Consider the following 22,798-nt stretch of genomic DNA (forward strand, 5'->3'; position numbering starts at 1 on the left):
CTGCGCTGTCAGAGGTGCCATCTTCCAGGAGGACTGTCAAACTGAGGGTGTGCCTTCCCCTGTGGGTGGATGTAGAAGGTCCAGTGGGAGCAGGGGAGCTCTCCCCCTGGTGTCCTGGCCAATATTTAACCCCTCAAGCTTACCAGGTGATCTGGCAGTTGCTGCTTAGCTGTGCCGTGGGATCTTGCTGTGCGCAAAGTGGCAGCTGCATTTCCGGCATTGCAGCCCCTGTACTTCTGTAGTTTGAGGCGGTGGTGGTGGTGGGGGGGCGGGGGCACTATATAAATGCAGGCCTTTCTTTTTTGAACTGTGGCCATGCAGCCAACCCGGCGATGCGCACAGCATGATCCCACAATTGCAGCAGGGATGAATGGGCAGTTAAGCTGGTGGCGCGTGGTTGAGAGGGGAATGCTGGCCAGGGCGCAGGGAGGACCTGATGCTCCTCTTCTGTGCCCACCTCAATAGCCGGGATGAGCCTTGCTTGCTCCAAAGGGCAGCTCTCCGTCAGTACCAGGGCTGCCAACCCTCCAGGACTGGCCTGGAGTCTCCAGGAATTGAAGATCAATCTCCAGGACACTGGCTGTGGGCAACCCTGGAGAGAAATCATTGGGACGTTAAAAGGATTTTATTTTTGGTCATTTTCTTTGAACGTTTCTCTTTACCAGATATAAAAATATTGAAAATGGGGGGCAAAAGGCTGTTTAGCTGACAGTCAAACATCATCCAATTGGGTAATGAGTCATTTTGCTTTCCGATTGGCGTAGGAAGGCCGTACGTCACAAGGATGGACGTGTTGGCCGACTAATGGCTGGAGCGTGAGGGGCGAGTCATGTGATGGAGCCTCCAGGAATATATCTAACCACAACTGGCGACCCTAGTCAGTACTCGGTCGCAGTGTGAGCCTAGATGGCACACAGAGATTTAGCTTTTCATTATCAGAATGAAGACTCTCTGCCAGGTCTGCAGGTGATGGGCCTGACGCAGCTAAACATGACTCCCTACTCGGAGTCAACCCTGTTGGGGTTGGACTGGAGTCACATGTAGGCCCCAACCTGGGTAAGGACAGCAGATCTAACCGTGTTGAGGTTGGACTGGAGTCACATGTAGGCCCCAACCTGGGTAAGGACAGCAGATCTCCTTCGCCAGATCTCCTTCACCAGATCTCCTTCGCCAGATCTCCTTCGCCAGGTCTCCTTCGCCAGCCAGGTGTGTTAGGACATGTAACAGGTGAGGTGAGAGTGACTGCCCTTGATACTGGGGCTGCATTTGACCGAGTGTGGCATTAAGGAACCCTAGCAAAACTGGAGTCAATGAGAATCAGGGGGAAAACTCTCCACTGGTTGGAGTTATGCCTAGCACAAAGGAAGATTGGTGTGGTTGTTGGAGGTCAGTCATCTCAGCTCCAGGACATCACTGCAGGAGTTCCTCAGGGTAGTGTCCTCGGCCCAACCATCTTCAGCTGCTTCACCAATGACTTTCCTTCCATCATAAGGTCAGAAGTGGGGATGTTCGCTGGAGATTGCACAATGTTCAGCACCATTCGCGAATCCTCAGACACTGAAGCAGCCCGTGTCCAAATGCAGCAAGACCTGGACAATATCCAGGCTTGGGCTGACAAGTGGCAAATAACATTTGCGCCACACAAGTGCCAGGCAATGACCATCTCCAACAAGAGAGAATCTAACCATTGCCCTTGATGTTCAACAACCTGGGGGGTTACCATTGACCAGAAACTGAACTGGACTAGCCATATAAATACTGTGACTACAAGAGCAGGTCAGTGGCTGGGAATCCTGCAGTGAGTAACTCACCTCCTGACTCCCCAAAGCCTGTCCGCCATCTACAAGGCACAGGTCAGGAGTGTGATGGGATACTCCCCACTTGCCTGGATGAGTGTAGCTCCCACAACACTCGAGAAGCTCAACACCATCCAGGACAAAGCAGCCCCGCTCGATTGTAATTTGAAGTCACGCGCTCTGGGTTGCCAGACCTGTATCGTAAACGAGTTTCCGATTGCACCCAACACCCAAACTTCACCCGGGAATCTCTTACCTGACCGAGGAGAAGGTAAATCCCGCAAATGGAAGGTGGCTGCCCGGAAGAGCACGGTGGGATTCAGGCCACGAGGTTTCCTAGCGGAAAAATGAACCAAGAGGTAAAACCTGTACATTAAAGGTGGATGTGGAGGAGATTGTGAACATGGGCAGAACTAGGAACTATTAATATAAGAGAGAGTCACAAATCAATTTTTTAAAAAATATTCGTTCACAGGATGTGGGCGTCGCTGGCTGGGCCAGCATTTATTGCCCATCTCTAATTGCCCCTTGAGAACTGAGTGTCTTGCTCAGCCATTTCAGGGGGCAGTTAAGAGTCAACCGCGTTGCTGTGGGTCTGGAATCACATGTAGGCCAGATCACCCCTTCTAAACTCTAATGAATAAAGGCCTAACCTGTTCCAGCTACGGGAAGGTTAATCTTTCAGATCTAATTGATAGGAGCCACTGAGCCAGGGGTTCAATGTGGCAACTGCTTTCTCAGCTCGCGAGTCAAGGCTTCAGGTTGCTAGGTGCAGCTCCGCACCCACCCGCACACCGTACTTACCAGTGGAGTTGATATCTCCATTTTTCTCTTGGGGGGGCGTGGGGTGCAGTCACTCACTATTTCACCTCCCAGTGCAGCCGTCACAACATTAAAAGGACGATTTCTATGAGCTTGGCAGAGGGCGCGTTCCCGAGGCCTGCGCTATTTCTGACTGGCGCAGTGCGAGAGCTCAGTTCCCACTGGGAATGTGGGATTCCACAGTATTTACAGCACCGAGGGAGGCCATGGTGGGTGGTTTGTGCTCCACACGAGCCTCCTTCAGCTCACCCTATCTATGAATCCATTTCTCCCTCATGTGTTTATCCAACTTCCCCCTTTGTGTGGATTTCTCCAACTCCCCTCCGCCACTCCCTGTGGGAGCAAGTTCCACATTCTCACCACTCTCCGGGTAAAGGACTTATCCCCCTGGATTCCCGGTTGCACTTATGACTGACTATTCCCAGGATCCTTCAGAACTTTTAGCGGCCAATGAACATTGTCTTAAACGTCTTCTTCTGTGCCCAAAGATAATTTGTTATTTGCAAATCTGCATGGCCCCCATTGCAGCCCCTGGTTCCTCGATTTTTAAAGCGGGCATTTAAGAGTCAACCACCTCGCTGGGGGTCTGGAGTCACATGGAAGGCCAGACCGGGTTAAGACTGGCGGATTTCCGACACTATAAGAACAATGTACTACTTTCACACTCACCATTACTGATACTATCTTTATATTCCAAATTTTATTTAAATATTGCTGAGAAATGACACATTGTCAAAGCTTTCTATCTCGCACTCATCAGGACAATTCGCAAGAACGCCAAATGTAAAGGAACAACAAATTATACTCTCTTCACATGAAGTATAAATTGTTGTTCCCTTTACATCTGGTTCTTGCGAATTGTCCTGATGAGAACAAGATGGAAATCATCGACGTGTCTTTTCTCAGCAATATTCAAATTCTGTCCGACCAAATGAAAATTTTATTTATTGAAATGAATTGAAACCCCCACCCCCTCCCCCCTCCCCATCCCCTCCCCATTCCCCAACCTTTCCTCCCCCGCCTCCCCACCCCTCCCTGTCTCCCCCCACCTCCTCCTCCTCTCTACCCCTCCCCTGCCTCTCTCGCCCCTCCCCACCTTCCCTCCCTCTCCTCCCATCCCCGCCTCCCCTCCCCTGCTCCCCCGTCTCCCCACCCCCTCCTCCCCTCCCCCTCCCACACTCCCCCACCTCCTTCCCCATCCCCACCCCCCCTTCCTCCCCTCCCCTCCCCCTCCTTCCCTCCCCGGCTCCCCTCCCCTCCCCTCCCTTCCCTCCCTAGGCTCCCCTCCCCTCCCCCTCTCCTTCCCCGCCTCCCCTCCCCCTCCTCCCTCCCTCACCTCCTCTCCCCCCCCGCCCCACCCCCTATTCCCCTCCCCAGCATTAATGAAAGTAAAGGCAAAGAGGTCAACAAAAGACAATAGAATTTGCCGGAATGCGCACCAAGTAGCTGAAGTTTTCATCCTCAATGTCAAAGTTTGAGGTGTCCGTACGACTGGTGACAACTGGGAGGTAGGGAGGTTCACACCGATCGATGACATCCCACTCGATGCCGGTGAAGAACGGGTGCATCTTAAAGTCCTCCACTCCGCTCTGCCCCAGCCTCTCCTCCCTGCCACAAACCAGGCTCTGGATGAAAGCCCTCGCCTCGCCTGTCACACCAGAAACTGAATCCGGGAACCGAAAGGTCTCCTGAGTTGGGGGTGGGAATGGGAGGGAAATATTTGGTTATCGACCTCTGACTGGCCCAGGGGTTTTATCACCAGCCTCCATGTCGGGTTACAGCTGAGGCCACTTGCGAGAGCCCCTAAAGGTTTGGGTTGCCAACTCCAGCTCAACCAGTTCCTGGGGGCTTTTCCCACGTTCCCTCCATTGCCAGACCAACCCTCCAATCAGGGCCCCGCTTCCCTCAGCCAATCGGAAAGCGAGAAGGCTCTTCATGATCTAATTGGCTGGCTTTTGACCATCAGTCAACTGCCTTTTTTACCCAACTCCAATATTTTTACAACCACAGAGCAGACGTGTTCAAACAAAATGGAAGCAGAAATTAATTCCTTCAATAATTTTTCTTCTGGATTACTCTTAGCAGTGTCCTTGCGGCTACAGAACAATTTTGGTGGGGAGCTGGGGGGAAGTTGGCAACCCTACTAAACAGCCCCAGGCCCAGCCCCAAGCCCAACCCCAGCCCCAGCCCCAGCCCTAGCCCCAGCCCCAGCCCTAGCCCCAGCCCCAGCCCCAGGCTCAGGCCCAGGCCCAGCCCCAGCCCCAGCCCCAGCCCCAGGCTCAGGCTCAGGCCCAGGCCCAGGCCCAGCCCCAGCCCCAGCCCTAGCCCCAACCCCAGCCCCAGCCCTAGCCCCAGCCCCAGCCCCAGCCCCAGCCCTAGCCCCAGCCCCAGCCCCAGCCCCAGGCTCGGGCCCAGGCCCAACCCCAAGCCCAACCGCAACCCCAGCCCCAGCCCCAGCCCTAGCCCCAGCCCCAGGCTCAGGCCCAGGCCCAGCCACAGCCCCAGGCCCAGGCCAGGTCCTGCCCCAGCCCCACGCCCAGCCCCAGCCCCAAGCCCTGCCCAAGCCCGAGCCACAGCCCCAGGCTCAGCCCCAGCCCCAGCCCCAGCCCTAGCCCCAGCCCCAGGCTCAGGCCCAGGCCCAGCCACAGCCCTAGGCCCAGGCTAGGCCCTGCCCCAGCCCCAGCCCTAGCCCCAGCCCCAGGCCCAGGCCCAGCCTCAGCCCCAGCCCCAGCCCCAGGCCCAGACCCAGCCTCAGCCCCAGCCCCAGGCCCAGGCCCAGCCAGGCTTTCGATCAGGAACTGGCCCAACAGGTGGCAGCTACTGTTCACTGTGGAAAGATGCAAATATAATTAGCACAGGGGAGCAGGTATTAAACAGTCAATGAATTTTTAAAAATTTCTTTCATAGGATGTGGGCATCGCTGGTAAGGCCAGCATTTGTTACCCACCCCTAATTGCCCTTGAACTGAGTGTCTTGCTCGGCCATTTCAGAGGGGCAGTTAAGAATCAACCACGTTGCTGTGGGTCTGGAGGCACGTGTAGGCCAGACCGGGTAAGGACGGCAGATTTCCCTCCCTAAAGGGGCATTAGTGAACCAGATGGGTTTTTACAACAATCGACAATAGCTCTCACAGTCACCATAAGGGTATTTATTAATGAAAGGAGTGGATAAATGCAGGAAGCTGTCAGCAAAGCGTTTAGCTGCATTAGAACAAGCCCTCTGAAATGGCCCAGCAAACCAGGTTCGTTTAGCAGACGGTGCGAATAAACATCTGAGGCGTTTGTATTATTGAGGATATTGGTTACTATCGCTCTCCCTGTTATGCCTGTCACCCCGAGTATCCGGCTCTGTGTTCTCACACCCCTGCCAGCGATCTGTAGCCCTTCACAGCTCTTCAAACGGGCGTCCAAGTACTTTATCGAATGTGGTGCAAGTTTCTACCCTCTGCCACCCTGTCAGGCAGTGAGTTCCAGGTCCCCGCCACCCCCTGAGTGATCAAATATTTCCTCAGCTTCCTACTCATTCTTTTACCAACTACCGTAGCTCGCAGCGTATAAGTCCACGCAGCATATAAATCGACCCCATTTTTTTGACCCCCAGAATCTTGTTTTTGCACGCAGCCAGCATATAAGTTGACCATCCTTCTCAGCCACGACACGCTACACCCGCATTAGTCCGTCAGCCTCAATTTTGCACCTTGTTTTACTTACCGGTGCCGTATAACTGGGCACAAGCGAGAAGGCAGGCGGCACACACCCCACACGGTGAGTGACAAAGCTGGTGACCACCCCACACCCACGGCTCACTTTTATACGCAACGTATAAGTCGACCCCTATTTTTGGAGGGATATTGCCGAGGCTTCGAAGTCGACTTATACACCGGCACCTACGATACTTTAAAATCTTTGCCTACTGTTTTTTTTGACCTTTCTGCTAAGGTAAATAGCCGGGCCCTATTTACTCTTCCCAGGCCCCGCGTCATTTTATAAACCTCGATGAAGTTACCCGTCAGCTCCTCTGTTCCAGGGAAAACTACCCAATCTTCTCACATCACTGAAAACCTCCAGCCTAATCTTAGCTATAAACCTCAGCATCATAACATTCCCTTACCATAAAACTCTCGGTTATAACACTCCTTTCATATCAAACTCTCAATTATACACTCCTTTCACATAAAACTCTGTTACAACACTCTTTTTATTATAAAACTCTCAGTTACAACACTTTTTACTATAAAACTCTCAGTTACGACACTCATTTTAATATAAAACTCTCAGTTACGACACTTTTTACTATAAAACTCTCAGTTACGACACTCATTTTAATATAAAACTCTCAGTTACGACACTTTTTACTATAAAACTCTCAGTTACGACACTTTTTACTATAAAACTCTCAGTTACGACACTCATTTTATTATAAAACTCTCAGTTACGACACTCATTTTAATATAAAACTCTCAGTTACGACACTCATTTTAATATAAAACCCTCAGTTACGACACTCATTTTAATATAAAACCCTCAGTTACGACACTTTTTACTATAAAACTCTCAGTTACGACACTCACTTTAATATAAAACCCTCAGTTACGACACTCATTTTAATATAAAACCCTCAGTTACGACACTCATTTTAATATAAAACCCTCAGTTATGACACTCATTTTAATATAAAACCCTCAGTTACGACACTCATTTTAATATAAAACTCTCAGTTACGACACTTTTTACTATAAAACTCTCAGTTACGACACTCATTTTAATATAAAACCCTCAGTTACGACACTCATTTTAATATAAAACCCTCAGTTACGACACTCATTTTAATATAAAACTCTCAGTTACGACACTCATTTTAATATAAAACTCTCAGTTACGACACTCATTTTAATATAAAACTCTCAGTTACGACACTCATTTTAATATAAAACTCTCAGTTACGACACTTTTTACTATAAAACTCTCAGTTACGACACTCATTTTAATATAAAACCCTCAGTTACGACACTCATTTTAATATAAAACCCTCAGTTACGACACTCATTTTAATATAAAACCCTCAGTTACGACACTTTTTACTATAAAACTCTCAGTTACGACACTCATTTTAATATAAAACCCTCAGTTACGACACTCATTTTAATATAAAACCCTCAGTTACGACACTCATTTTAATATAAAACCCTCAGTTACGACACTCATTTTAATATAAAACTCTCAGTTACGACACTCATTTTAATATAAAACCCTCAGTTACGACACTCATTTTAATATAAAACTCTCAGTTACGACACTCATTTTAATATAAAACTCTCAGTTACGACACTCATTTTAATATAAAACTCTCAGTTACGACACTCATTTTAATATAAAACTCTCAGTTACGACACTCATTTTAATATAAAACTCTCAGTTACGACACTCATTTTAATATAAAACTCTCAGTTACGACACTCATTTTAATATAAAACGCTCAGTTACGACACTCATTTTAATATAAAACTCTCAGTTACGACACTCATTTTAATATAAAACTCTCAGTTACGACACTCATTTTAATATAAAACTCTCAGTTACGACACTCATTTTAATATAAAACTCTCAGTTACGACACTTTTTACTATAAAACTCTCAGTTACGACACTCATTTTAATATAAAACTCTCAGTTACGACACTCATTTTAATATAAAACTCTCAGTTACGACACTCATTTTAATATAAAACTCTCAGTTACGACACTCATTTTAATATAAAACTCTCAGTTACGACACTCATTTTAATATAAAACTCTCAGTTACGACACTCATTTTAATATAAAACTCTCAGTTACGACACTCATTTTAATATAAAACTCTCAGTTACGACACTCATTTTAATATAAAACTCTCAGTTACGACACTCATTTTAATATAAAACTCTCAGTTACGACACTTTTTACTATAAAACTCTCAGTTACGACACTCATTTTAATATAAAACTCTCAGTTACGACACTCATTTTAATATAAAACTCTCAGTTACGACACTCATTTTAATATAAAACGCTCAGTTACGACACTCATTTTAATATAAAACTCTCAGTTACGACACTCATTTTAATATAAAACCCTCAGTTACGACAATCCTTGTGATAAAACTCTTAGGCCGGGATTTTCTGTGCCACAGCTGGTGAGGGGCGTGATTGGTGGCGTTAGCGGGCAATATGGCGCGTTCAGTTTCACGATGGCGTGAAGCCAGTTCGTGATCGTCCGCTCAGCCTGCCGATGGCAGGGCCGCGTTTCCCACCTTCGGACGTTGGGGACCTCATTGTAATACATCAGCATATCATTATTAGGCCTGCCCGCTGGAATCATCCCCTCCCACCCGCTGGATTGTCCGCCCAGTGGGAAAACACGCCCACGTGTTTCACAACAGCACATAAAAGGCGTGCACTTGGCAGGCTGCACTTTGAGAGAGACTCGGAGGTGGGTGCACAGTAATGATGCGCAGCGCTCACCCGGGTCGCCTGGTGGACTTTAAGCTTGAGGAACGTTGTGGGGGTGCGGGGGGACAGTCAAGGGCAGTCCTGCCGTCGAGGCAACTTGTGAGGTTGGGGGGGGTCAAGGGCGGCCCTGCGGTTGAGTGTGGCGCACAAGCATTCGGGGTGGGGGGTATGGTGGGTGAGGCAATCCCTGTATAAAGTGACCATTCCTCTGCAGCTGAGACAGTTCAGGCGCAGCCACATTGATATGATTGGGGTCGGGCTCCTAGCTTCTCTGCCCACTCAAGCAACACAGAGGCATCAAAGATCCACCAAGCGCTCCAGAGCTTTTCATCCCCCCAGCACAGATTGCAAAGTAATGAGTTATAACACTGTCTTTAATATAAAACTCTCAGTTATAACACTGTCTTTAATATAAAACTCTCAGTTACAAACCTCCTTTTATTATAAAACTCTCAGTTAGAACAATGCTTTTAGTATGAAAACTCTCGGTTACTACACTCCTTTTAGTATAAAACTCTCAGTTACAACAATCATTTTAATAAAAAACTCTCAGTTATAACATTCCTTTTACTTTAAAACTCTCAGTTATAACAATCCTTTTAAGCTGAATCTCTCAGTTACAATCCTTTTATTCCAAGGCCAGGATTTTACCCTCAATGTGTGGGTGCCTGCCCGACACACTCGAATGTAATATGAAGTGTGATGACATCGGGAGTGTTACAACTGAAAGGCCTATTAAGGCCATTAATGAACTTAAACGCTACATTCCTTTTAATATAAAACTCTCAGTTATAACAATCCTTTTAACCTGAAACTCTCAGTTACAACCCTCCTCTTACTTTAAATCTCTCAGTTAGAACACTCTAATATAAATCTCGCAGTTACAACACTCCATTTACAATAAAACTCTCAGTTACAACACTCCATTTACTATAAAACTCCCAGTTCTAACAATCCTTTTAACCTAAAACTCTCAGCTATAACACTGCTTTTAATATAAAACTCAGCTATAACACAGCTTTTAATATAAAACTCTCAGTTATAAAACTCCTTTTACTATAAAACTCTCAGTTAAAACATTCCTTTTAATATAAAATTCTCAGTTATAAAACTCATTTTACTATAAAACTCAGTTATAAAACTCTTTTCCTATAATTTACAACACTCCTTTTAATATAAAATTCTCAGTTATAACACTGCTTTTAACGTAAAGCTCTCAGTTAAAACACTCCTTCAATATAAAACTCTCAGGGCAGGATTTTACATATGGCGGGTGGGCTTGGCGGGAAAGGGCGCAGAGCCGATCGCCGCCCGCGATCAGCTCCGCGCCGCCATTTTACACGGGCGGGGGCCAATTAAGGCCCACCCAGCGTAATACGTGACCGGTAGCGCTCAGCGCTACCTCTGCGGGCGGGAGGAGGAGGGAGAGTCGAGGCCAGCGCTCTCTCACGCAGGCGCTCGGAAGAGCGGGAGCTGCTTCAGGGACGTTAAAATAATTAAATAAACGATTTAAAATTTTATTTAACGATGTCCCCTCAGGCGACTGTGTCACATGAGTGGGGGCATGTTCCTAAATTCATGGGAATTTATTTATTTATTTAATAAAAGCTTCAGGGAACCTCCATCCCGCTCCTGGACGAGGCTTCCTGAAGAACGCGGAGGCTGCTTGGGCTTTTCACCTGCCCCGTCAGCGTTTCACAAGCGCCTCAATTCATTTCTTAACCGCCTTCACGGGCCCTTTACGTTTTGGTGGGCGTGCGGCCGACTCCGGCGTGTGTGTCCGCCGAACGAAATATGGCGATGGCGTCGCCCGAGGTCACTGCGCCTCATTTCATACCTCGGCTTGTCCGACCCCGCCCTCCCCCACACGCCAACCGGACAATCCCTGCCCTCAGTTACAACAACAATCCTGTCAATATAAAGCTCTCAGTTAGAACGCTCCCCGCAGGCCGACGCGTAAAATGACGCGCGGTGACCTCGGGCGAGCGTCCCTGACGTCACCGCGCGCCGTCGCGAATATTTCAGTGGGCGGGCGCCCGGTGATCTCCGATGCGCGCCCGCCATTAATTGACGGGCCACTTAAGGCCCTCGAGGCACCAATTGTTGGGGATTTTTCGGGGCCCGTGCGATCTTCAGGGCGACGCACGGGCGCAACGGGCAGGCGGGTAGGAGACATTTGTATAAACCTCACCCACGGGCGGGATAAGAGGGGTGAGTGGGGTCGCGAGTCTGCTCTGTCAAATATTGAATTGTGAAAGTTACTGAGACTTGCCTGTGTGAGCAGGAATACTTCCAAACTCGTCCCAGCTGCTCGGACAGGAGTCACGGGCTTCAGGTCAGGAATCTGGAGTAAACATCATTTCTGGGGCCTTGCTGGTTTCAGGAAGCCTTCCCTTATTCTGGGAATGGGAGTTGTGGTCCCCACTGGAGGCACCTCCTCCTCTGAGGAGGAAGGGAGGGCTAGAAGGGGGAGGAGGCCACGAGTGCACATTCAGCCTCCAGGGGAGCCACCTTCGGGAGGACAGGCGCAGGCAGAAGGGGCGCAGGGCCAAGAGGTTGTCCAAGGTGGAAGGGGCCACAGAAGACGCCACTATCCTGCTGCCAGGGTTTACAGGCGGCGAAGCAGCTACCTCAATATGTCTGAGGTGCAGTGCCGAAGGAGGCTCCGACAGTCAAGGGAGACAGTCAACTCTATCTGTCAGATGATTGGGCCTGAGATCTCCCCTAACTGTGTGGGCGGACACCCCATGCCAGTGGCTCTGAAGGTCACACTTGCCCTCAACTTCTATGCATCTGGCTCCTTCCAGGGCTCGGTGGATGATCTTTGTGGTGTCTCCCAATCAGCTGTCCACACTTGTGTCAGGCAGGTTACAGATGCTCTGTTCAGACAGGTATTGACCTTCATCCACTTCCGCTGGGACCAGGCCAGTCAGACACAGTGAGCCAGAGGCTTCGCGGCCATTGCTGGCTTCCCCCGGGTCCAGGGTGCTATAGACTGTACACATGTGGCCATCAAGGCGCCAGCAGGTGAGCCCGGTGCCTTCGTCAACAGGAAGGGCTTCCACTCCATGAACGTGCAGATAGTGTGTGATCACAGGATGTTGATTCTACAAGTCTGTGCAAGGTACCCAGGCAGCTCCCATGTCGCCTACATCCTTAAACACTCCCAGGTGCCGGGGCTCTTCAGTGCTCCAGCCCGGCTGGATGGTTGGCTGCTGGGTGACAAGGGCTGTCCCCTCAGAAAGTAGCTCATGATGCCTCTCCGCTATCCAAGAACAGAAGCTGAGCAGCGGTACAATAGGAGCCAGGGCACCACAAGGGCTGTGGTGGAGAGAGCCATCGGTCTTCTCAAGATGCACTTCTGATGCCCGGACCGCTCAGGGGGCGCATTCCAGTATCCCCAGATCGTGTGTCACTGATAGTGGTTGCATGCTGCACTCTCCACAATCTTACGCTGGAAAGGAGGGACGCAGTGGACAATGAAGACATCGGCACAGTGGCTGTGGCTGCACACAATGAGTCCAGCAGTGAGTCCGAGGATGAGCACGCACAGGGGAATGATGAGGGGGTAGATGCTGACCCGGGCATACCCCAGGGAGGCAGGGACACCCGGGAGGCTTTAATCCAATGAACCTTCAGCTAGAACACCACAGATAGACCTCCAGGACAAGCCTGGGCTGCAGGCTCTATACTCGATACCTGAGTGCAAAATCTGCCAGGATAGGAACAGTAACTAAGGCCCTTGTCACTCAATGTGACACAACTCACTCATAACATCATAGTTTCCCGTTCACCGGCAGATGTAAGGAATCACCCTGAGCTCACACATCAAAATTTAATGATTTTACAAAATGAGGTACAAAAAAATAATTATAAATGTGTTACGCATCACACTAAGTGGTCATAAACAAATAGCTGGCAACACAAAACCACCAGTGGGAAACCCGTGGTGTGCCTAAGGTGCCTTAAGTTTACTCTTGTGGGTGCCATGTCTTGGTGCTGTCCCCTCGCTGGGAGTGGTATCTGAGCCAGCCCTGCTGACTCTGCTGTCCTGTTGGCCTCGATGACCTTGGCGGTCGTCCTCTGGCCCGTGGAGCCTGTGCTGGCCCTGCCTAGGAGGAAGCAGCCAGTCCCACAGCTGGCACCTCCCCAGTCGTCGCAGCCTCACCGGATGCCATGGTCACTGGGAGAGGAGTGGAGGAGCTGCTGCCCTCATCCGGAGCACCCTGAGAGGAGCCCGCAGAGACGATAGGCAGCTGCTGCGCCGACGTGAGGTCACTTCGGACCTCCCTGCTCACCGCAGGTGGACGGGCACCGAGCTGGGAAACTTGGTGCCCAAACCATCTCCCACACTGGCACTGACCAGCTGAGGTCAATGCCGATGTGAGGGCTTGCAGGTCCCAGCGCAACCCCAGGAGGCACTGATTGTTCTCCTGGAGGACCCTCTCCACGAGAGTCGCCACTCTCTCCATGGAGGAAGCATGGCGCTCGGACATGAGGCTCATTGCATCGGTGATGCTCCGTGTGGACTCCTCCAGCACGGGCACCATGCCACGCATAGCCTCATGTATCTCCGCCAGATCCTCCTGCATACCCTGCTGCACTTCCAGCGTTCGATGCCTCGCACATGACTCCAGAGGCCCATCATCAGCCACCGACCGAGTATGTACCTGGTCCCTAGCAGTCCTCTGACTGCCAGTGCCATGGGCACTCTCTGTCTCTGCCCGCACCTCAAGCGAGCGTGAAGTGCCCTTACCACTGTGCCCCGGGACACAAGCCGATGATCTAATTCCCACGAGGTGCTAGAATCTGCATTGGTGGCTGCCTGGCAGAGATGGTGTGAGGCTGGTGAGTCGATATGTTCAGGGGCCTGAGGTGTGAGTGGTGGCCCCTCTGCCTCTTCCTCCCGGCCCTGCTCCGGCGATGCTGAAAGGAAGAACAAGGACATTTGATTAGTTAACGTGGAGACAATGTCAATGTGCATCCCTGTCCCCCGGATCATTATGCGCTCATCCTTCCATAATGGTCAACCCATGTTGCAAACTTCAATCCCTGAGCATTCAGCAGTGCCATGGCTGCTGGGACACACATGGTGACCTCAGTGCTCAGCAAACATACCTCCCCGTGGCACCCCAACCTCACCGCCACCGGTGGACCTGGGCACATGGCACCTCTCCAGATCCATCGCCTCCTGCTCGTATCTGGTGATGATGGCCAACTGGGCCTGGCCTCCGCCAGTCCGTATCCGCTCGGCGGGATTGTGCGCAGTCTTCCCCTGAAAAGGAGAGAGGAGCATCGATTAGTCCAGCCTGTACCTGGATTCCCATCGCCTCTCTGCCACCCCAGCCAGAGTGGGGCATTGCAGGGCTCCAGTGAATTGTCACCCCACAGCTGCCGCACACTCATACCAAGGGCCAGGGCTGACCCCCCCTTGCCCACATGCTGCCTCCATCACATCTGGCACCACACGGTCTAACCTTGCAAAGCGAGGAGGCACAAGTACGTGGCACGCCAAGGGCAGCAGATGGATTGGTGCCCCCCCCACCTGGAAGCCCCCCTCCCAGCATGTCAGCGGCCTGACTTTGACATGTTTCGCAGTTCCAGCACTGCGCCTAGCTGCAGATCCTCGAGGTTGCCCCCAAAACTCGACTCTGGGTGTCAGTGTCACACACGCTGCGGGTGCAGAACCCGTCTCAGCACCACCCTGTCAGGCTGAACTAGGCATGGGCAATACCTGCTGGCCCACCCAGCGAGGGAAACATGCCCGTGGAGGGTTCAATGCTGAGTGTAACTGCACTCAGAGTTGGGGGTGGGGCGGGGGCATTGGGGGGAAAAGCTGCCGGCTGTATTAAGTGACCTCTACATGGGCGCTCACCCTTTCCTGGGCACAACAAGTCGTTGAATCGCTTGTGGCACTGGATCCACATGCGTTGCACCACGTCATGGGAGCTGACTACCTCTGCCACCTCCTCCCAGGCACGTTTGGCCTCCGCCTCCCATCCCTCGGAACGAGGACCTCCCCTCCGTGCTGCCACCTCCGCCAGGAGGGCAGCTAGGCACCCATCAGAAAACCGAGGGGCTCTCAGTTACAACACTCTTCTTAATATAAAACTCAGTTATAACACTGCTTTTAATATGAAACTCTCACTTATAACAATCCTTCCCTATAAAACTCCCTGTTCTAACGCTCCCCACCCCAATTACATACACCTCTTTCACCATAAAGCCCCCTTCTCCGGGACCCGGTATGAATAGGTTCTGTTGAGATATCTCTCTGTGGTCACTGACCCTGTAGTTGATAATTTTCCTGTATGTTTCTGCCAGGGTGTCGGCATAGAAGGGGGTCTGGCCAAAAAGCATCTCATAAGAGCAGATCCCGAATGACCACCAGTCACACTCTGGACCGTACGTCGTTGAGGGGTCTTCTACCGCTCGCAGGATCTCTGGGGAGATGTAGTCGGGGGTTCCGACAGCCACTGCGCACTGGACCTGGAAGGAAATGGCATGGGTCAGGGATATGGGTTGCCAACCCTCCAAGATTACCCTGGAGCCTTCAGGAATTAAAGATGATTAAACTGCAAGGGCCTATTGAGGTGTTAATGATAAAGATTCATCTCCTTTTCTCTGAACAGTTGTCATTTATCAGTTACTTTAACGTTGGGGATGATGGAAAACAGGCCGCATGACTGACGACCAGAAATTGTCCAATCAAATTATGTTTGTTTGCTTGGTGCCTCGTCACGATGGACAAGTCGAGCAGCCAATGGCTGGATCTAGGGGTGGAGCAGTTGGAGACGGGAAGGTCATGTGATGGCAATTTGAGCGACTCATCCAACCAGAGTTGACAACCCTGGTCACAGAGCCAAGTCATCCAGGGGAAAAAGAGGGGTGTCTCTGAGTGTTAGCTGCGGCTCAGTTAGTCGTGTCTTTGCTGTTGACCTGTAAGGTTGTAGGTTCAAGTCCCACCCCCAACCCCAGGACTTTAGCACACCAACCAAGTCTGGTGTTCCAGTGCTGAACTGAGGGAATGCTGCACTGTTGAAGGTGCTGCCTTGCCTGTGAGATATTAAACTATGCTCCTGTTTCGTTGGATGCAAAACATCCCAGTGCACCATTCTAAAATACTGTGGATGCTGGAAATCTAAAACAAAAATACCTGGAAAATAAGGTCCCTGCCTGGTATTTATTCCTCAAAAACAGATTACCTGACCATTCTCACATTGCTGTTTGTGGAACCCTGCTGTCCAAACACTTTGAGATGTCTGCTGGGCGTGATAAGTGCTACGTAAGTTTATATTCTTTCATGGGATGTGGACATCATTGGCAAGGCCAGCATTTGTTGCCCATCCCTAGTCACATACATAACAAACATACAAATTAGGAGCATGAGTAGGGCCATTCGGCCCCTCGAGTCCTGCTCCGCCATTCAATCAGACCCTACAGAATTATGGCTGATCTGAGTGTGGCCTCGACTCCATGTTCCTGTCGATAGCCTTTGACTCCCGTGTTAGTCAAGAATCTATCTAGCTCTGCCTTAAAAATATTCAGTGACCCCGTCTTCACTCGTTCCTGGGGAAGAGAATTCCAAAGACTGACGACCCTCTGAGAGGGGGAAAAAAATTCTCCCCACCTCTGTCTTGTTCGGGAGACCCCTTCTTTTTAAATGGTGTCCCCTTGAACTGAGTGGCTTACTAGGCCACCTCCAGATTGAGTAACTGAATTCAAATTCCACCAGCTACCGTGGTGGGATTTAAACCCGTGTCCCAAAAAGCATCAACTGGTACCCCTGTGATATCACCACGAAGCCACTACCACCCACAGACACAAGCCTTTCTTTCCTTTTGAGCTCTTGTGGTCGAAGTCCTACGTTGAGGATCTCACCTCTCCGTTTAACGCGATGCTCAACATGTCCCAGAGACGTGGGTTCAAATCCCATTATGGCAGCTTTGGGGAATTTAAACTCAATTCATTAACTAAATCTGGAATTAAAAGGCCAGTCTCAGGCCATTGATTGTTGTAAAAACCCATCTGGTTCACTCATGCCCCTTTAGGGGAAGGAAATCTGCCATCCTTACCCGGTCTGGCCTACACGTGACTCCAGACCCCACAGCCACGTGGTTGACTCTTAACTGCCCCTCTGAAATGGTCCAGGAAGCCACTCGGTTGGATTTCAAGGAGGTGGCTCACCACCACCTTCACAAGACAATTAGAGTTGAAAGCAAAACAAAGCCTTACATTTCTATAGCGCCAGACACCTCAAAGCACTTTACAGCCAATGAAGTATTTTTGAAGCACACAGCAAGCTCCCACAAACAGCAACGTTACGACGAGCAGATAATCTGTGTTTAGTGATGTCGATTGAGGGGTAAATATCAAGCAAGGCACAACTCCCCTGCTCTTCTTCAAGACAGTGCCACGGAACCTGTCACACCTATCCAAACAGAGGCCTTGGTTTGACATCACATTCGAAAGAAGGCACCCTGCCAGTGTAGCACTCCCTCAGTGCTGCACTGGGAGCGTCAGCCTCGACTCCTGTCCACAAGTCATGGAGTGGGACTTGAACTCAGAGCTGTAATGACTTAGAGGCAAGCTGTGCTACCAACTGAGCTGCGGCTGACACGGGACCAGGCGTGTTTGGGTAACCCAATGTGAAAACGGAAAGGAACTTTGTTCTTCCTTCCCTTTAAAGCCTTCGGCCTATTTTGGCCTCGGTGGTCACTGTTTAACTGTGATCTGTACTCACGTGGCCCTCAAGGCTCAACTGGAGACAGGAACCAAAGTCAGCCAGCTTGATGTGGCCACTCGCGTCCAGGAGAACATTGTCTGGCTTCACATCCCTGAAAAATGACAAGAGTATAATTCATGTGGCAACTTGCACATTAAATGCAAACAATTCGAATTTTATAAGGCGTGTTTGAAGCTATTGCCCGGAACAAAATTCCAAATCGATGAAGCTTTTTTGTCGTATACTATTCAGTTCAGCTCTGTAACCTTTCCTTCATGTTTCTGGGTTAACCCCTTGGGATTGATGAGCTGTATTGTAAACAGGCTTTGCAATCTCAGGTTGAACCCCAACTGCTGCCTCCTGAGATTAGAGTCAAACTCCGCGCCAATGCCAGTAGCTCGCAGATCGGTAAAACCCTCGCAGACGCATTCTAAGAAAGTCTTTCCTGGGATGTGGGCTTCGCTGGCTGGGCCAGCATTTATTGCCCATCCCTAGTTACCCTGGAGAAGGTGGTGGTGAGCTGCCTTCTTGAAACGCTGCAATCCATGTGGTTTTAGCTTTTCCGTAGCAGTTTTGAGTGGCTTGTTAGGGCCATTTCAGGGGGCAGTTAAGAGTCAACCACATTGCTGGAGTCACATGTAGGCCAGACCAGGTAAGGGCAGCAGATTTCCTTCTCTAAAGGGACATTAGTGAACCAGATGGGTGTTTGCGACAATCCATGATAGTTTCATGGTTACCATTACTGAGACTAGCTTTCAATTCCAGATTTACAAATTGAATTTATTCTTTTTTTTAATTCCACCAGCTGCCATGAACCGGTGTCCCCAGAGCATCAGCCTGGGCCTCTGTCCAGTGTCACAACCACAGCACCACCATCTTCCCACTTGTCACCTAATTGATGTAGAAAGCAGAAAACCTTCCTTTATCTCTCTTTCTCCATCTCTGCTCTTCCCGCTTTGCTTTCCCCTTGACGCTCACTGTCTTGTTCACAGGATACGGCCAGTTCAACATCCAAAGAGTGGACGCTTTGGCTGAGGTGCCAACTGGCAGCTGGCAACCCCATCGAGTCCCACCCTGAAGCATTGGCCAATGCCATCAAGAGATAAATACTGAACTGTTCAAATTCTACGTTGTAATCCACTCTCAGCCAGGAAACGATAGCGGAAACCAGTCATTGCTTTTACACAGCTAGCTACAGGAAGACCATAAGACGTAGGAGCAGAAGTAGGCCATTCGGCCCATTGAGTCCACTCCGCCATTCAATGAGATCATGGCTGATCTGACAATCCTCAACTCCACTTTCCTGTCTTTTCCTCATAACCTTTGATTCCCTTACTGATTAAAAATCTGTCTATCTCAGCCTTGAATATACTTAACAACCCAGCCTCTGCAGCCCTAGAGGTAAAGAATGCCACAGATTCATTACCCTCTGAGAGAAGAAATTCCTCCTCATCTCTGTCTTAAATGAGTGTCCCCTTACTCTGAGATTATGCCCTCTGGTCCTAGACTCTCCCACAAGGGGAAACTGCCTCTCAGCATCTACCCTGTCAAGCCCCCTAAGAATCTTATATGTTTCAATAAGGTCGCCTCTCATTCTCCTAAACTCCACTGAGTACAGGCCCAACCTACTCAACCACTCCTCATAAGAAAATCCCTCCAAACCCAGGAACAACCTAGTGAACCTTCTCTGGACTGCCTCCAATGTCAGTAAATCTTTCCTTAGATAAGGTATGCAGTATCTGGAGTTCCAAGTACTAGCACGTTACACTGTGGCTCAGCTGTGAGTACACTGGACATGAGTTAGTATTGCACCTGTCACCAACTTATCTAGAGCTACTACCCAGACCTAGGGCCAGACCGACCCATCAGTAACCCTGTACCTCACATTGCCTGTGCCAACAATAACTGCAGCTTATGTGAAGGTATCATCTCCCGGCCAGTGATGAGGTGTCCATTTGGTGACCTGTCAGTTTGTGTGTGTGTGTGAAGAACTCTTTTATCTTTTATTCCTTCATGGGATGTGGGCGTCACTGGCAAGGCCAGCATTTGTAAATCTCCTCTGCACCCTCCCCAATGCACTCACATCCTTCCTATAATGTGGTGACCAGAACTGCACGCAGTACTCCATTTGTGGCCTAACCAGCATTTTATACAGTTCCAGCATATCCTCCCTGCTCTTGTAATCTATGCCTTGGCTAATAAAGGCAAGTATCCCATATGCCTTCTTAACCATCTTATCTACCTGCCCTGCTACCTTCAGGGATCTGTGGATATGTACACCAAGGTCCCTCTAATCTTCAGTACTTTCCAGGGTCCTACCATTCATAGTGTGATCCCTTGCCTTGTTAGCCCTCCCCAAGTGCTTTACCTCACACTTTTCCAGGTTGAATTCCATTTGCCACTGCTCTGCCCACCTGATCGGTCCATTGATATCCTTCTGCAGTTTACGGCTATTCTCCTCACTATTTACCACCCTACCAATTTTCAGGTCATCCGCAAGCTTCTTGATCATGTCCCCTACATTTAAGTCCAAATCATTTACGTACACCACAAACAACAAGGGCACCAGCACCAAGTCCTGCGGAACCCCACTGGAAACACACTTTCAATCACAGAAACATCCCTCGACCATCACCCTCAGCTTCCTGCCTCTCAGCCAATTTTGGATCCAACGTGCCACTTTGCCTTGGATCCCATGGGCTCTTCCTTTCTTGACCAGTCTGCCATGAGGGACCTTATCAAAAGCCTTGCCAAAGTCCATGTAGACCACATCAAATGCATTACCCTCATCAACATTCCTGGTTACCTCCTCAAAAAATTTGATCAAATTTGTCAAACACGGCCTTCCCTTATCAAATCCAGACTGGTCAAGAAAGGAAGAGCCCATGGGATCCAAGGCAAAGTGGCATGTTGGATCCAAAATTGGCTGAGAGGCAGGAAGCAGAGGGTGATGGTCGAGGGATGTTTCTGTGACTGGAAGTCTGTTTCCAGTGGGGTTCCACAGGACTTGGTGCTGGGGCCCTTGCTGTTTGTGGGGTACATAAACAAATGCCCATCGATGCCCACATCCTATGAAGGAATAAAGGAAAAAAAAAAGGTAACATAGTGAGGAGCAGCAGGTACTCACCTGTGGATGTAGCCGAGCTCATGTACTGAGCTAATAGCCAAAGCCAGTTCTGCGAGATAGAACCGGGCCATATCTTCAGGAAAGCGATCACCAAACCTGCTCATTAAGGTCAGGAAGTCTCCCCCTGCATAGTAGTCCATGATGAGATACTGAAAAATGAGGGTGAGGTCCAGAATTTTATACAGTCCTTTCTTAAAAAGCAGGCATTAAGAAAAATCCTTCGACATATTAGCCCAAAAGGTGCTGCCAAAGTAACATGCGTTCGGGGGGTGCAGTGAAAAGTGGGCAGTAAGAGTACACCAATCAAGTGCTAAGTTTTGCCTGTGGCTCTGAGGGTAGCACTCTCGCCTTTGAGTCAGAAGGTCACGGGTTCAAATCCCATTTCAGAGGCTCCAAGCAGAAAACCCAGGGCTGACGCTCCCAGTGCAGTGCTGAGGGAGTGCTGCATTGTCAGAGGTGCCATCTTTCTGATGAGATGTTAAACCAAGCCTCTGTCTTCTCAGGTACTTATGAAAGATCCCTTGGCTCTATTTCGAGGGAGGGCAGTGGGGTGGGTGGTTATCCCCAGTGTCCTGGCCAATATTTATCCCTTAACCAAAACCGATAAAAACACAGACGGTCTTGTCATTATCACATTGCTATTTGTGGGAGCTTGCTGTGCACAAGTGCTGGGTTCCCTACATTATAACAGTGACTATGCTTCAGAAGTTAATTTATTGGCTTTGAATAGCACTTTGGGAATGCCTCAGGACGTGAAGGGTGCTATATAGCACCTTCAGCAAACAACTAGGAAGGCTAATGGAATGTTATCCTTTATCGCAAGAGGAGTAGTGAAGTCTTGTTTCCATTGTATAGAACCTTGGTTAGACCGCACCTGGAATACTATGTGCAGTTTTGGTCCCCTAACCTTAGGAAGGATATTATTACAATAGAGGGAGTGCAGCGAATGTTCACCAGACTTGTTCCCGGGATGGCGGGACTGTCTTATGAAGAGAGATTAGGGAAATTGGGCCTGTATTCTCTAGAGTTTCGAAGAATGAGAGGTGATCTCATTGAAACCTACAAAATACTTAAAGGGATAGACAGGGTAGATGCAGGTCAGATGTTTCCTCTGGTTGGGGAGTCTAGAACCAGGGGGCACAATTTCAAAATGACGGGGAAGCCACTTAGGGCCGAGATGAGAAATTTCTTTGCTTAGAGATTTGTGAATCTTTGGAATTCTCTACCTCAGAGGCTGTGGAATCTCAGTCATTGAGTATGTTTAAAGTGGAGATTGACAAATTTCTAAGTACATTGACATAAAGGGATATGGGGTAGTGTGGGAAAAAGGCATTGAAGTGGAAGATCAGCCATGGTTGTATTGAATGGCGGAGCAGGCTCGACGGGCTGAATGGCCTACTCCTGTTCCAATGTTTCTATAATGCAAGTTCGTGCTTTCTTTCCTTCATATTTTCCTCATTTTCCCTCAAGGCACCAAATCTCATTGGAACATGGTTCCCACAGCCTTTCTATTATCTCACATCTAAAACTAGGCAGTGGAGTGACATTCCTCCCAGCCCAGTCTCTAGATATTCACATGCTTTCCATCAAGGATTCACTTGAGTGACCTGGAGTAAGGAGGGCCATGGCTCATTTTAACCCCTTGGTCACCATCTTGAGCTTTTTTAAAAATTTGGTCATGGGATGTGGCTAGGCCAGGCATTGATTGCCCACCCCTAATTGCCCTTGTTCAGAGGGTATCCTGGAGTCACATGCAGGCCAGACCAGGTAAGGATGGCAGATTTCCTTCCCAAAAAGGGATTAGTGAACCAGATGGGTTTTTACAACAATAGTTTCATCATC

At 49.4% G+C, this 22,798-nt stretch overlaps 1 protein-coding gene across 1 annotated transcript in view; it reads right to left on the minus strand.

Moving 5' to 3' along the window:
- Window positions 1-4,021: 4,021 nt before the first annotated feature.
- Window positions 4,022-22,798, minus strand: part of dmpk (DM1 protein kinase) — a 30,901-nt gene continuing 12,124 nt past the window's right edge. The window contains exons 6-9 of the mRNA XM_078533105.1: window positions 20,957-21,105; window positions 17,848-17,941; window positions 15,393-15,593; window positions 4,022-4,306 (exon numbers count right to left, since the gene is read on the minus strand). Of these exons, the coding sequence (XP_078389231.1) occupies window positions 4,022-4,306; window positions 15,393-15,593; window positions 17,848-17,941; window positions 20,957-21,105 (729 nt within the window). The remainder of the gene's footprint in view (window positions 4,307-15,392; window positions 15,594-17,847; window positions 17,942-20,956; window positions 21,106-22,798) is intronic.

The sequence above is a fragment of the Cetorhinus maximus genome, chromosome 32 (assembly GCF_964194155.1).
Source record: "Cetorhinus maximus chromosome 32, sCetMax3.hap1.1, whole genome shotgun sequence".
In the NCBI taxonomy this organism is placed as follows: Eukaryota; Metazoa; Chordata; class Chondrichthyes; order Lamniformes; family Cetorhinidae; genus Cetorhinus; species Cetorhinus maximus.